We start from the raw sequence: 12,942 nt of genomic DNA on the forward strand, positions 1-12,942 counted from the left end.
ATTTACAAAGACACATAGAGTGGGCTCAGGTTCTCAACTTAAAAGTAAACTGGGTGGATAGTTCAACAGCCAAAGAATCATTTGAAATAAAAAAAATCATTAAAGAATGATGACTTAAGACAGCCATAGAAACAAAGGACCTCTAATAGTTCATTCTAATCAATACAAAATGTCTGTGTCTATGAATATATTTGTTATAGTTTTAGACAAAAGTGATATCAGAGTTGTGAATGTTTACATGTTTATGTTACAGTTTATAGTGCTTTGAGTTGAGTAATACTTCTAAAATTGAAACATGTACATTCACTGATCCTGATTTCCTAGAGATGACTCTGTTGATGATTACTAGAAACCACCAGCCATTTCACACAACCCGGACTATTGCTCAATCAGCGTAGTATATCCAACACATATTTGGCAGTTGTTTTGCATTATCACATTCATGCATAAATGCTCTCAGACTCCCAAAACAAATGCACACAGTGACACAATTGTGTTTTAAAGATATTACAAAAGAATGTTAACTAGATATCAAAACTAAATTGTATTTGAATTATATCTGCAGTTACTATTCTTTTCTCATTTTTGGTCTCTTTAATACTTAAAGTAGTGCAAGTTCAATTGACATTGAAGTCTATCTTATAAAATATAAAGAAAGGCTTTTTTTTCTTTTGTTCAAGACATTGGCAAACTAATAGAAAACACCAAAAGGAAAAGACTAACATTTACCTTCAAAAAAATTAAAATCCTACAAATGTTCATAAAGCTCTTAAATAGTATGAAAACATGAAGTTTGTGCTTCATCTAATTTCTAAGCAATCAAAATATTCACACTGAGGCACTATTCAATTTATGTGAACAGTCTAGGCCAAAGAACTGTACTTACTTCTTTATGCATTTCTGTCACACTCTCCATTCCTAGACACACTATCATACCAAACAATGGACAAACGAAAATGTAATAATAATAATATGCAATGATTATTAATTATTATTACCAATTATTACATTATTAATATTATGTAATAATAACAATAATCTCTTTTATACAGAAATTTAATTTAGGAATAAAATAAAACATTACGCTACAAAAAACATCCCAAATGTTTCTACAGGTTCTGCAGAAGAGAAAAATAGATGATCTTTAGAGGACTTGCAGCAGGAGGGAAAGAGCAGAGTCAGGGGTCACAGTACTGCAAGTTTGAACATATTATGCCTTTTGTAAGGCTTTCCGTAAATCACTGTAGAAGTTGGTTAAAGTGCTTGCCATGGCAGTATCCACCGCAGACTGAGGAATCATTCCACATAGATCTGTCTGAATATAGCCTGTCAAAAGACTTTGGTTTGGATTGTCTTTGAGTGGAACACAAAACCAACCACAGGGATGATTATATCCACGAACAAATTCAGGTCTCTTTTCACTCCAGTCAAGACTTATTCCTACAAGGCAATTTTAAAATAAAACTGTGAATAGCAATGACTGTTTAAATATTTTTCTTCTCATCAATATAGGTGGAAATTAAAACCCCAAGAGTGACCATGACAGAATGAAGAAGATAATTACTAAGGAGAATTCTCACAAGGGTTGGGTAGATAGGTAATAGGGAATGTTCTAATTCCTTCAAAACAGATGACATCATGTCATCCTGGTAACTTGTTAGAAACTTCAAATCTTGGCTGTGACAGTCAAGCTTCAAGGCATTAATAATCTAATCTATGGTACCACAACTATTTCTCACAGGCACTACTATATCTAACTTTGATACTGACTAGTTAAGCATAAACAAGTAGATGATTACCTATAACTGTAAATTCAAGTGTATACTATACATAAAAAATATACGTATTTAGAAAAAAATACATATATTTAAAAAATATATGTATTTAGAAAACAGGAGCCTTCCAAGATTGGTATTTTAAATCATAAAAAGAAAAATACAATACAGTTCAAACAAAGAAAAATATTCTAACATATATCAAGTCTATTTTGTGTGTGTGTATGTATGTGTGTGTGTGTATGTGTGTGTGTACACATGCCAAGAAGACAGTATCTGAAACAGGTTTGGAAGGAAATCCATTTACTGAATTCCTTTCTCAGAGGCAGTCTAAAGTGGATTCACTTCTGAAACTTGTTAACTAAAGGATACCAGATAACTGGGAACAAAAAATTATGAGAAAGATTTTTAAAAACCTTCTTATGTTGTTATTATACTCTCTAAGGTTTAGAATTTGAAAAAAAAATTATAAATGTTAATATTAACTATGAGGGCTGAAAATAAATCTCCATAAAGAAACAAAATTCCAGTCCAGAAAACTCAAATATATAAACCAAACTAAAGAAAGTACAGAATTTTGAGATAATTACCACAGGATAAAAGTCCGTCTTTATAGTCCACAGTGTAAGAGAAATCAACAAACTCTCTTGGGGAAATTATATTCCAAAGCTGACCAGCAGTAGTGTAACGCATCACACAACAATTCTTAAAAATGAAGAAAGATAAGACAGATATTACTACTACAGGAATATACACATATACAGCATAATGTAATCTCCAATAAAAAACTAACATTCATTTAAAATATTTTACTATTACATGATAATTCTTACAGTGACTTTAACAGGTGTAGATCCCTATTCTAAAACTCACTACTATTATACAGATAGAAATAAGATATTTAATTAGAGATTAATAATTAATTGCATTAATGAGGAAATTAAATTCCTAATTAGGGGTATAGGCTGTTTTAGACTGCTGAAGATAAAAACTTACAAATATTTCAACTACAATATTACATTTTTAATTTAAACATAAATATATTAAGAAATGAATTAATAAAGGCAGAAAAGAACAAGTTGTTTGGGATACACAGTTCTCTAATGCTTAAGGTAGCATTTTTACTTTGGTCTTTGATTTTGACTTAGGATTAATGAAAAAACAATATACATTTACCTAGAAACCCAAATATAATTGTGGTGTTTTCAGAAGTTCAGATTTTTGAACCTTAACTAAAGTTTTAAAATTCACGAAAAAGATTTTCTTAAGCAGTAAGGGTGGAGCTACTGTAGAAAACAAACTTAGACTACTAATACCCCTTAATTAATATGAGGAAACTCAAATGTTTTTAAGAGTATCCTATTAGACACGCCTATTCTTAAAGCAATGGATAAAATGAATATGAATATAATTGTGTACAAATGCTCATGCTCCCATGCATATACATGCTAGTACACACTTTCTCTCTCCCCTTTTCTCTTTCTCACACACACACACACACACACACACACACACACACACAATCCGAAGGTAATGATTCTGAACAGATACCTCTTCAAAGTGCTCCAAAATATCCAATGAAGTCATTAAACGGTCCCAATCCAAGCGACAGGGCCCTGGGCGTATATGGTCTATTACACTATTGACAATGTCATCTATAACACCTTGAGCTTTATAGCTGGAGATAGAAAATTAAAGTTAAATACAATTAGAATGAAAAATTTCAAGATGTCCTCACAGTTCAGAACTAACACTGAAAGTAGAAGTAAAAATTAATGCAAGTTTTTTAGAAAAGAGTAAATACCTAGGACTTTTCTGGTAAATTAAGTTCTACCAATTATTTTATTAAAAGTACCCTTTGTCCTCAAATCTAATTAGTCCTTTCATGTTATAATATAGTCAAAACTAGTCCACAGAACACTATAATACTTCCATTTAATTTGTATATTACTCTTTCCTCAGTTATCATTAAACATATCAGTCTGTGCATATTTTTACCCTAATTTTTACAAACTTTTTAATGAAAAGGTACAGAAAAATAGGCCAGTGAACACTGAAGAACTGACTCATGAATACACAGAACTTGACACACTTCAAAGGTAACAGTACACATCATTGGGAGAAAAGGTACTCTTCCATAAGCAATATTTAGATTCAACAAAAATTTTTATGAAGAAAATAAATTAGGATTCACACTTCACACCATACAAAATGATTAATTCTAGATAGATTAAATGCTTCTGTGTAAAATGTAAAGCTTAGAGAAAAAATATACAAGATGATCTTTGTGACTTCAGAATACAGGGGGATTTCTTGAATATATAAGATTCACAAAAGTACAAATAATACAAAAGATCAGTTACAATTTTAAATGTGCACACCACACATAAAAAAATAATTTTTAAACTACTCATACACTTTGAGAAGATACCTGCAACACATATAAAAAGACACACAATTATTATAGAGGACACAGGAATGATTCCTATAATCCAGTGAGAAAAAGACAATCCAAACAAAAGATGGACAAAAGGTATATTAAGATTGGCTTGAAATATCAATAAGTATACAAAAGATGGCCAACTTCACTAGTAACCAAGTATATACTCATTTATACCCCTCAGATTAGCAGATTAAAAATGTGACAGTGTTGAAAGGAGGAAGGTGAGAACTCTTAAAACTGCTACTTTAAGGAGCAATTTGGCAATGTCTAGTAAAGTTGGATGTTATTCATCACTAAGACCCGGAGAAAATCACTTGTGTAAGGAAACATGAACCCAGAATCAACAATAACCTAAAAATCTATCAACAGACAAATTTGTAAACAAATAATATCAAGAACATATCAGATAATATGTTTTTATTTTTTTATGGACATATGAATGTGTGGTCAAGGTTTGAAACAGAAATTATACACACAGCTTCAGGAGAGTAGCTACCTTTGGGAGATGAAATATGGGATAGTTTGGTTTCAACTCTATCAGTAACTTATTTTTAAGCATCTGAAGCTGTTTAATCATTTTATAAATGTCTCAAGCTAAACTTATCTCCCTCATTCTAAATTTTCTCCTCCCTCTTATATTCTCTAACTTGGGTAGGCTGGGATGGGAAATAAACACAAAATAATCTAGTCACACAAATTAGAAATCTGGAATTCAACTCTGACTCTCCTTTTCTTCAAAATCTATTCCACAGCTAGAATGAATCAATCACTTTGATTTTATTAAAATGGTTTCTTACATATAAAGTACTTAGTACATTATCTTGCTCTCAACACGTTAGTTATCATCACCATCACCACTAGGCCCACCACTACCATCATTAAATCTCTTTCACAGTCACTTGCTCTTTTCAACTTGCATGCCTTAGTTTGGGTATTCTGTGTCTACTCAAACTTTATCAGTTTCTACCTCTTCTGATCATATATTCTTTTAAGAATCTGAAAAAAGTCTTAACTTTTCCTAGGAAAATATATATTGTTAGGAAATTTTGTATACAATATGAGAGGAACTTCTAGCCATGGATCCCAGGTAAAACCTCTTCTTAGAACTCTTCATGTTCACAGCATTATTTCAAAATCCTTTGAGCACCTAAGGAACAAATAGAGGAGTGTGCAGAGAGCAAGTGACACTGATTTCCTTACTTTAGAATCCAAAGCCTTTCTGGACACAAGTTCTCCTCACACCCATGCTTTATATTCTGGCTATACAAACACATTCCTAAATAATATTCTTTAAAAGGGTCTCTCATCTATGTTTAAGTAATAGGTGCAATTTCCTCTGACTAGAATTTCAATCAGTTCTTCATTCCTTAAGAAACATCTACTGTTCCTTTAAGTCTCAATTCAAATATTAGCTCCTCCATGAGGTCTTTCCAAATTTCCAAGCATAGTGTTCCCTTGGCACTTTTTATACTTTCCAACTTTTGCGTACTTGTTTATAATGCTCAAACTCTACTTTTCTGGTCCTTGTTATAAATATTGTACAATTCAACTTTCTGGAAACATTAGTTATGGTATTATACTTTAGCATATTCTGAATATACTTAGTGGAGCCAGCAATTTCATTTTTATTAAAGGGTTGTGAATCCTAAGGATGTGAACATTCTACTTTGATTACACAAAGCAGCTGTCTCCACTGAATGTGAAAAACAATATATTTTTCTTAACTATAGGCATAATTCTTCTATATGCAAAGACCAAAAACGAGAAATAATCTTCATAATGCTACTATCTAGAAGTGAACATCTGGTCACAAGAAAACATTTTAATAATAAAAACATATTTAAAATACTCATAATTATGCTACCTACCATTTAGTATTCTGCTTTATTCACTTTGTATTATAAGCATTTTCTTATGCTATTAAATAATATTTAAAAACACAATTTTAAAGGCCAAATGATATTTTATCACAGAGGTTTCATAATTTAATCACTCCTACCATTGGTTTTTCAGGTTGTTTCATTTTTAAAAATCTAAATAATGTCATGATAAAATAGCAACTATTTATATCACTATTATCTTGCTGACGCTTTCTTCAAGATAAATTCTTAGAATACAGCATGTTATGGCACTGAGTCATGTACCCTAGGCTAAGAAATTAAGATTTTATCAGCCATCTGATATTATTTATGACCTCCTCACCACCAACTCAGTCCACAAAGGATAAGACATTTTTGAGGTTCTCAATCATAAGGAACCAATTTACTTTCCAGAAAGTTTACATTTTTTAAAGCAAAAGCCAAATTTTGTTAGCAATAATCATTTAGTGACAGTGTATACATAGAAGTTTAGTAATATCTTAAGAGTTACACAAAACTACAAAATTTACTTACAGATACCCATTAAATTCTTCTGAAGGTTTTCTCCAAACTGTTACATCTTTCTAGAAAGATAAAAAACATTACTGTGATAATTACATAAATCACATAGGTGGAACGCTGGAATGAAATTTTATAAGTCAAAAACACTTGACTTTACATTAAAAAAAAACTATTAAGTACATTTTTAGAGATGCATAAAAGTTATCTATGTCACAAAATGATCCATATTTGAATTTCTTCTGTATCACACTGTACTTAAAATTACAGACCTTCAAAAATATTTTTAGTGGCTTAATAATACTCAAACACAAGAAGACTCAGTGATGGGCCTATTCTAGTGGCCATTTTTATTTGCCTTATTTCTATCTTATCTATTTACTATGTACCTATTACTGATACTATGACATTAAGAACATTAAATATTTTATTCTAAATTGTTCACAACTTTTTAAAAATTAAACAATTCACATTTATTATGATTGTGTTATTTTGAATTAATTATTACATTTTCCCCCAATCAATTCCCAAGTAATTTTGAACATCAGAACAACTAAAGCACAGAATAACCAGGTCTATAAGAGTCTTGACTTCCAGGCTTGGTTCTGAGTGCACTTAGCCATGTCACATTTTGGGCAAGTTACTGGTAAAGCTGAATACTAACTGACCACCCTTGAAGGCTTGTTCCCATATCTGAAACTATTTCAAACTATCAATTACTATACTCCCTCAAATTACTAATAATAATACCCTATGTTGATTCAGAAAGCTATTCTTAAGGCTCTGGTTGCCATGACCCTGCTCTCATGTTTAATATCTAAAATAAAAGCAGGGTAAGATTACTACTGATGTTTCTTTCTTTGTAAAATGATCCACAAACCCTATTTAAATAATTATCTGTCTTGCACATCCATTCCAAATATGATCTTTTATTTGTATTTTTCATATCATTTTGAAAGTCATCAACCGATTTATTGGATATACCCCAAACATAAGAAGTAACTGGATTAATTTACCGTTTTTTTTGCAACTCGCCATTTGTCATCTTCAATATTATGGTACTGGATAAGAGTGTTTTTGAGTTGACTTGAAAAAGAAGCAACATCAGGCAGGCCTTCCATATTTTTCTCTCTGTCACAGAGACCAAGATGAGCATCAGTAAATCCTGTAGTTTGATGCCAGGAAGTCGTAAATCTGGCTTCACAATAGATTCTCCTTGAAGAGCTATAAAAGATATCTATACCTGGCCCCCACCACAGATAAGCTAATCAGAATCTCTGAGAGTAGAACCAGGGCATGGGTTTTTTTAAAAAGCTCTTAAGGTGAATAACCCATAGCCAGGAATGAAAATCACACTTTTCTGACAGTTATTAAAACTGCCCATATATAAAAATAAAAGGGGAAATGGAGGGAGCCAAAAGGGGGCATTATCTCTCTTATATATGTGCTGCTTACACCCAAATACTAACCTTTAATCCTCATCTCTCTGGCAAGTTCCAGATCTGGAGGCCTACTTGGACTTTCAATCCTAAGGAGCATTTAAATTGATATCAGTATTCCTCATGTTAATAATTTACTATTAAAATGGTCATTGAGCTCAGGTTCTCAAGTCAAAAAGCTTGAAATCATCCTTAATAGTAATAAAGAGATTCCTATTCACATCTGTTTTGAAGGAATTAGAACATTCCTTATTACCTATCTACCCAACCCTTGTGAGAATTCTCTGATACTCACATCACTATACCCTGGGATTTTCTTTGTGTCCTTCAAACTGGACAAGCTTATCACAAGCTTTGGGTCTCTATACCTGTTATTTCTCTGCCTAGACTGCTAGATCCTAAATCTTAACCTATTAGCAACAACTTAAGTTTAAACCTCCTGTCCTTAATATAGCCTTTTGCAAGTTACTATTATATATTTGATTTTCTTCATAGTGCCTATCACTATCTTAAATGAATTTGTTTATTTATAGGGATATTTTTCATCTCTTTTACCACTTTATACCCAACTCATGCAAGAGGGATCCCTGTCTGTCTTATTCATCACTATCTCCTATACACCTACATACTATGTGGCACATATAACCCTTAGTGATATTATTGTTTTTCCTTCAAAACAAGATTTGGTATTACTTTGTCTTCTTTTGGTGCCAGAGCTTGATTTCTTAGTATTATTCCTATTTTACCCTATTTTATCTCTGTTCTTCCCATTCCCGTAAAAGACTGAAGGACAGAAAGTTTGGAGAAAAGCTACTCATTATAGAATCATGAAATTACTAAGATCGATGAACAACATGAAAAAATCTAAATAAAAATCTCAAGCCTCAAACCTCTAGGGAATAAGGCTGCAATTTTCAACTACAGATGCTACGACCATCAGATCCACCTTTGTTATATATTCTGTAGTAGTTGTTGCTGGTTTTACATATTAGATTTCAGGGCTCACTGCCAAATAGTCTGATTCAGTGGATCTATTCTGGGCTAGGACACAGAAATCTAGGTCTTTTAAAAGTTTCACTGATGATTCTGTCACCCAGCCAGGGTTGAGAACCACTCATCTAAAAACCAAAGGTGACAGGAATAAATCAAAGTTGTAGGCAATATTAAGTAGCGCAAAGTAAAGCGTACAAAGCATTAAAACTGGTAAATTTAAAAATTATATAGAAATATGAGAAAGTACGTGTAGAAAATTTAAGAATATAGAATTTAAGATCCATTTAAGTGATGTAAAATGTATAATATGTACATATCTACCATACATAAAAAGTAGATGAGCTCATTTTAATTGTCTACCAATCACGAATATATCCAATCTCTACTCAAGTGGCTGCCAACTTGACAATACAATGACTCTATTGAGGGCTATGTCAAACAAGCACAAGTTCTTAGAGCACTTAGAACTTATAAAAGAAATTCATCTATTACTGTGATCATTATGATTAAACAACATTCTTTAAACCCAAAGGTCACTGCCATGTTCCTGTGGTTGGCAGATAAGAGTATTTTTTCAAAACTCCTTGATAGAAATCAGAGGTGATATAGAAATTATCATAAGCAAATATATCTGTGCAGATCCAGCACAGAAAAAGCAAGCAATAAAAGCTAACAAGAAAAATGAGAATCTGGGAGCAGGATATATAGCTCAGTTGGTAGAGTGCTTGCCTTGCATGCACATAGACCCTGGGTTCAATCCCCAGCATATATCTCTCTTTCTCTCTCTCTCTCTCTCTCTCTCTCTCTCTCTCTCTCTCTCTCTCTTCTCTCTCTCTCACACACACACACACACACACACAGAATCTGAAACTTTAAGGTGCTTGTCTTAGTAATTATTCCCCAACTTCCTTACAGAAACTCTGTATTATAATTATACACTATCTTTTCCCATTTAATTGTAAAACATTTGGGGGCAGGAAATGTAGCTTGTTATACTCCTATGTCTAGCATTCAATTAGGAATACAGTGAATTTTAAAAGGGAAAATATAGAGAGAATGAGCTGGTAATCTCATATATGAAAGACCTCACGATATCTAATGTGTGCCCATTTACACTGATCATTATCGAGCTTCTGAATAACAAATTCTCATGACCAAAATGAAAAGATAACAATTCTCAGAGGTCTACACTAAGTATTTACCAAGAATCTAGTATATTTGCTCTTAATGTTGACTAATTCCACCCTTTAAATAAACATTAACAGCAATAATAACAATTAAAGCATTAAAAACTTCTTATAGTTTCTTAAAAGGCTGGTGAAATGCGAGGTAGGAAGAGAAAAAAGTAACTATAAAATCAGGAAGCTTTCTTTTTAGTGCAAAGTATTTAAGCAGGTGGTTAATTCTTGCATGGATTTATTTTCATCAAGAATAAGTTTAAAACAAAACAAAGGTAACTGTCTAAATTTCTATCTCTGTGTGAACAGACATGACTGAGCATCTCTCAAAATGTTGAACACCAAAGAGAGTGAATGGCAGTGGTGTTACCAACGCTTTGGTTCTCTCCTGATACAATAGAGCACTTTGGATTCCCTCTTACTATTTCAATCTTTTATTCCATTTCCTGACTTTATATCAGGAAATTCTCCAACTGTAACACATGTCAAACAGAACAGGCAACACTTAACCTTATTAGAATCTTATAATCTCCTTATAAGATTATATACTCTTGGCAAGTGTTGACTAACTTCCATCTCCACATCCTGTCCTTAAATTAACCTTTCTGTTTATGTTTTCTATGTCCGTGTTTTTGAATGACCATTAGTGATAACAGAAGATGCCATCATAGAGTCAGCAACCTTCTCAAGTTAAAAAGGTTCTTGAGGCCATCCAGTCTTGACCAATCCAACTCCAGTTATTATCATATATATATATATATATATATATATATATATATATATATATATATATATATATCACAGTAAAATGGTCATAGGTTTCCTTCTAAATATAAAACAATAAAACACTTTTCCCTCAAATAAAAAGTAAATGCCATAAAGATCCATTTGTACTTACGCAGTATGACTAGGTTAGAATACACTTGTTAAAAAAGCTCAAGAATCAGAATTACTTAACCTTCCATTACTTAATTAACATGGTTTTATGAATGTGAATAAATTCAATTTAATATACCATAGACTGTCCCCAATGAGTTGTGCAAACTAAGGGAAAACTAAGGCCTTGTGACCTGAGTTATATTTTCTAACATATAAGTTTCAGCATATGCTTCCTTTCCAATCAATCTTGATCTGGTAATTTGGCTTTTCAAACTCAGTCCTGTAGTTTCTCACTTTTTAAACTGGTCTTTGCAGGAACTCACTAAATAAAGGAATGCAACCTGAAAGCGTACTTTTGCAGCGTGACTATGATCCTTTGTTTCAAGTGCTCACCTTAATTTATTAGCTTTTACAACACTTGCCATTTAAATTCTCATGCTATAACAGCTTTAATTTTTGAGTCCAGGTTAGTGTAAATCCTTAATGTTCTAATCCTTTATTTAAAATAGTAATTGCTAACATTTACTGATCACTTTTCAATTTTTCTGGTTGTTTTACACTGTATTTCATTTAATCCTCATAAACAACCATAAGGGTTCATCTTGACATTACTCCTATTTTACAGAATGGGAAAATAGCAACAGGGAGGTTAAGTCACTTGTCTAAGATCGTACAGCTAAATAAGTGAAGGAGTCCAAATTCCAACACAGGGTGTCTGAATTCTTGAAAAAATGATGCAAACTGATCACCAGCTATAAGAGATTGAACATGAAAACCCTTACTCCGCAATGATTTTGTCAAATTTTGTCCTGGGTCCCGTACGCCAAAATCTCGGGTAATCTTTCTCGAGTGCAAATTTAAGAAAATAAAAATAGGAACAGTTATTTTTTGAGGAATTATATGAGTTGACACCTACAGCATCGGACCTGGAAAATAGGAAGCACCGGGGAAATCATCTCTTTGAGCTTGGTGGGAGGGGACGGACCCTGCGCCAACGGTGCATCCACCAAGAACCAGGAAGCGCTGTGTCCTTCACAGAGCATGCCTTCAGCAAAACCTTCACCACAGCCTGACCAGCCTGATCGCTGCCGCCCCTCCCCCATTTAACAGATGAAGAAACTGAGACCTAGCTGGCGTCAAAAATCCTTAAACTGGCGGGCGGTCTCCCCTTCCTCTCCACGGTCCCGTTTTCCCTCTCACCTGTGAGGGCCACATCCCCCTGCACAGCAGGGTCCGCCATCCCCGATCTCCACCGCGGCCTCCCTCACCCCACCTCTAGAACAGCTCCGCACTCGGCAGGACGCCCCCGGATGCTCCAGTCACCTTTCTCCCCGCGCCCGCTCCACGCCCGCCACGGATCCTTACCTCTCCCCGCCAACACCAGAGGTTCTAGGGTGCAGCTCCAGTGCTCCAGGTAAACGCCGGACTCACCGCCTCCAGCAACACAGAGGAGTTCAGATCCGTTCAGTTTCCCAGCCGAGGCGCGGCTGGCAGTAGCCAATGGGAATCCAGTCCCTGCCAGTCGCAGCCAATTGGAAGGATCGAGCGCTTCAGGGCAAGGCGGGACGCTCCCCGCCAACTCCACCCCTGCTCGGACTTAGGTGCTCGGGGGACTAGTGGGACTTCTTGGTAGGAACGGTGTGTACTTGCTAGGATTGGCTGGCGCGGCAGCGTGTGGAGCGCTGATTGGTCACCGGGAAATGGAATGATTTCGCGTGGGTATGGGCTGGCCCGAGCCTTTTCCGAGTTCCTAGAGTGTCTGGGGTTGACTGTGGGCTTAGATGGGTCACCGCCCACGGCAGCCAATTAATTGCAAAAGAATTTGGCAAGGCAGTTAATCTGTTGGGAGCAATAAGG

At 34.2% G+C, this 12,942-nt stretch overlaps 1 protein-coding gene across 2 annotated transcripts; it reads right to left on the minus strand.

The window, feature by feature from the left end:
* Positions 1–1,055: 1,055 nt before the first annotated feature.
* On the minus strand, positions 1,056–12,525 carry Stard4 (StAR related lipid transfer domain containing 4). 2 transcript variants are annotated; one of them, XM_026391311.2, is made up of 6 exons: positions 12,451–12,525; positions 7,613–7,727; positions 6,612–6,661; positions 3,327–3,453; positions 2,366–2,480; positions 1,056–1,440 (listed from the first exon to the last, which is right to left on the minus strand). In XM_026391311.2, exons 2-6 carry the CDS (start codon positions 7,715–7,717, stop codon positions 1,211–1,213), a joined length of 627 nt encoding a protein of 208 aa, XP_026247096.1. In that variant the 5' UTR covers positions 7,718–7,727; positions 12,451–12,525; the 3' UTR covers positions 1,056–1,210. The 2 variants fall into 2 exon arrangements, with proteins under 2 accessions (XP_026247096.1, XP_077652558.1); XM_077796432.1 differs by lacking the exons at positions 6,612–6,661; positions 7,613–7,727; positions 12,451–12,525 and adding an exon at positions 5,273–5,357.
* Positions 12,526–12,942: the final 417 nt, after the last annotated feature.

This window comes from Urocitellus parryii, chromosome 1, assembly GCF_045843805.1.
Source record: "Urocitellus parryii isolate mUroPar1 chromosome 1, mUroPar1.hap1, whole genome shotgun sequence".
Classification (NCBI taxonomy): Eukaryota; Metazoa; Chordata; class Mammalia; order Rodentia; family Sciuridae; genus Urocitellus; species Urocitellus parryii.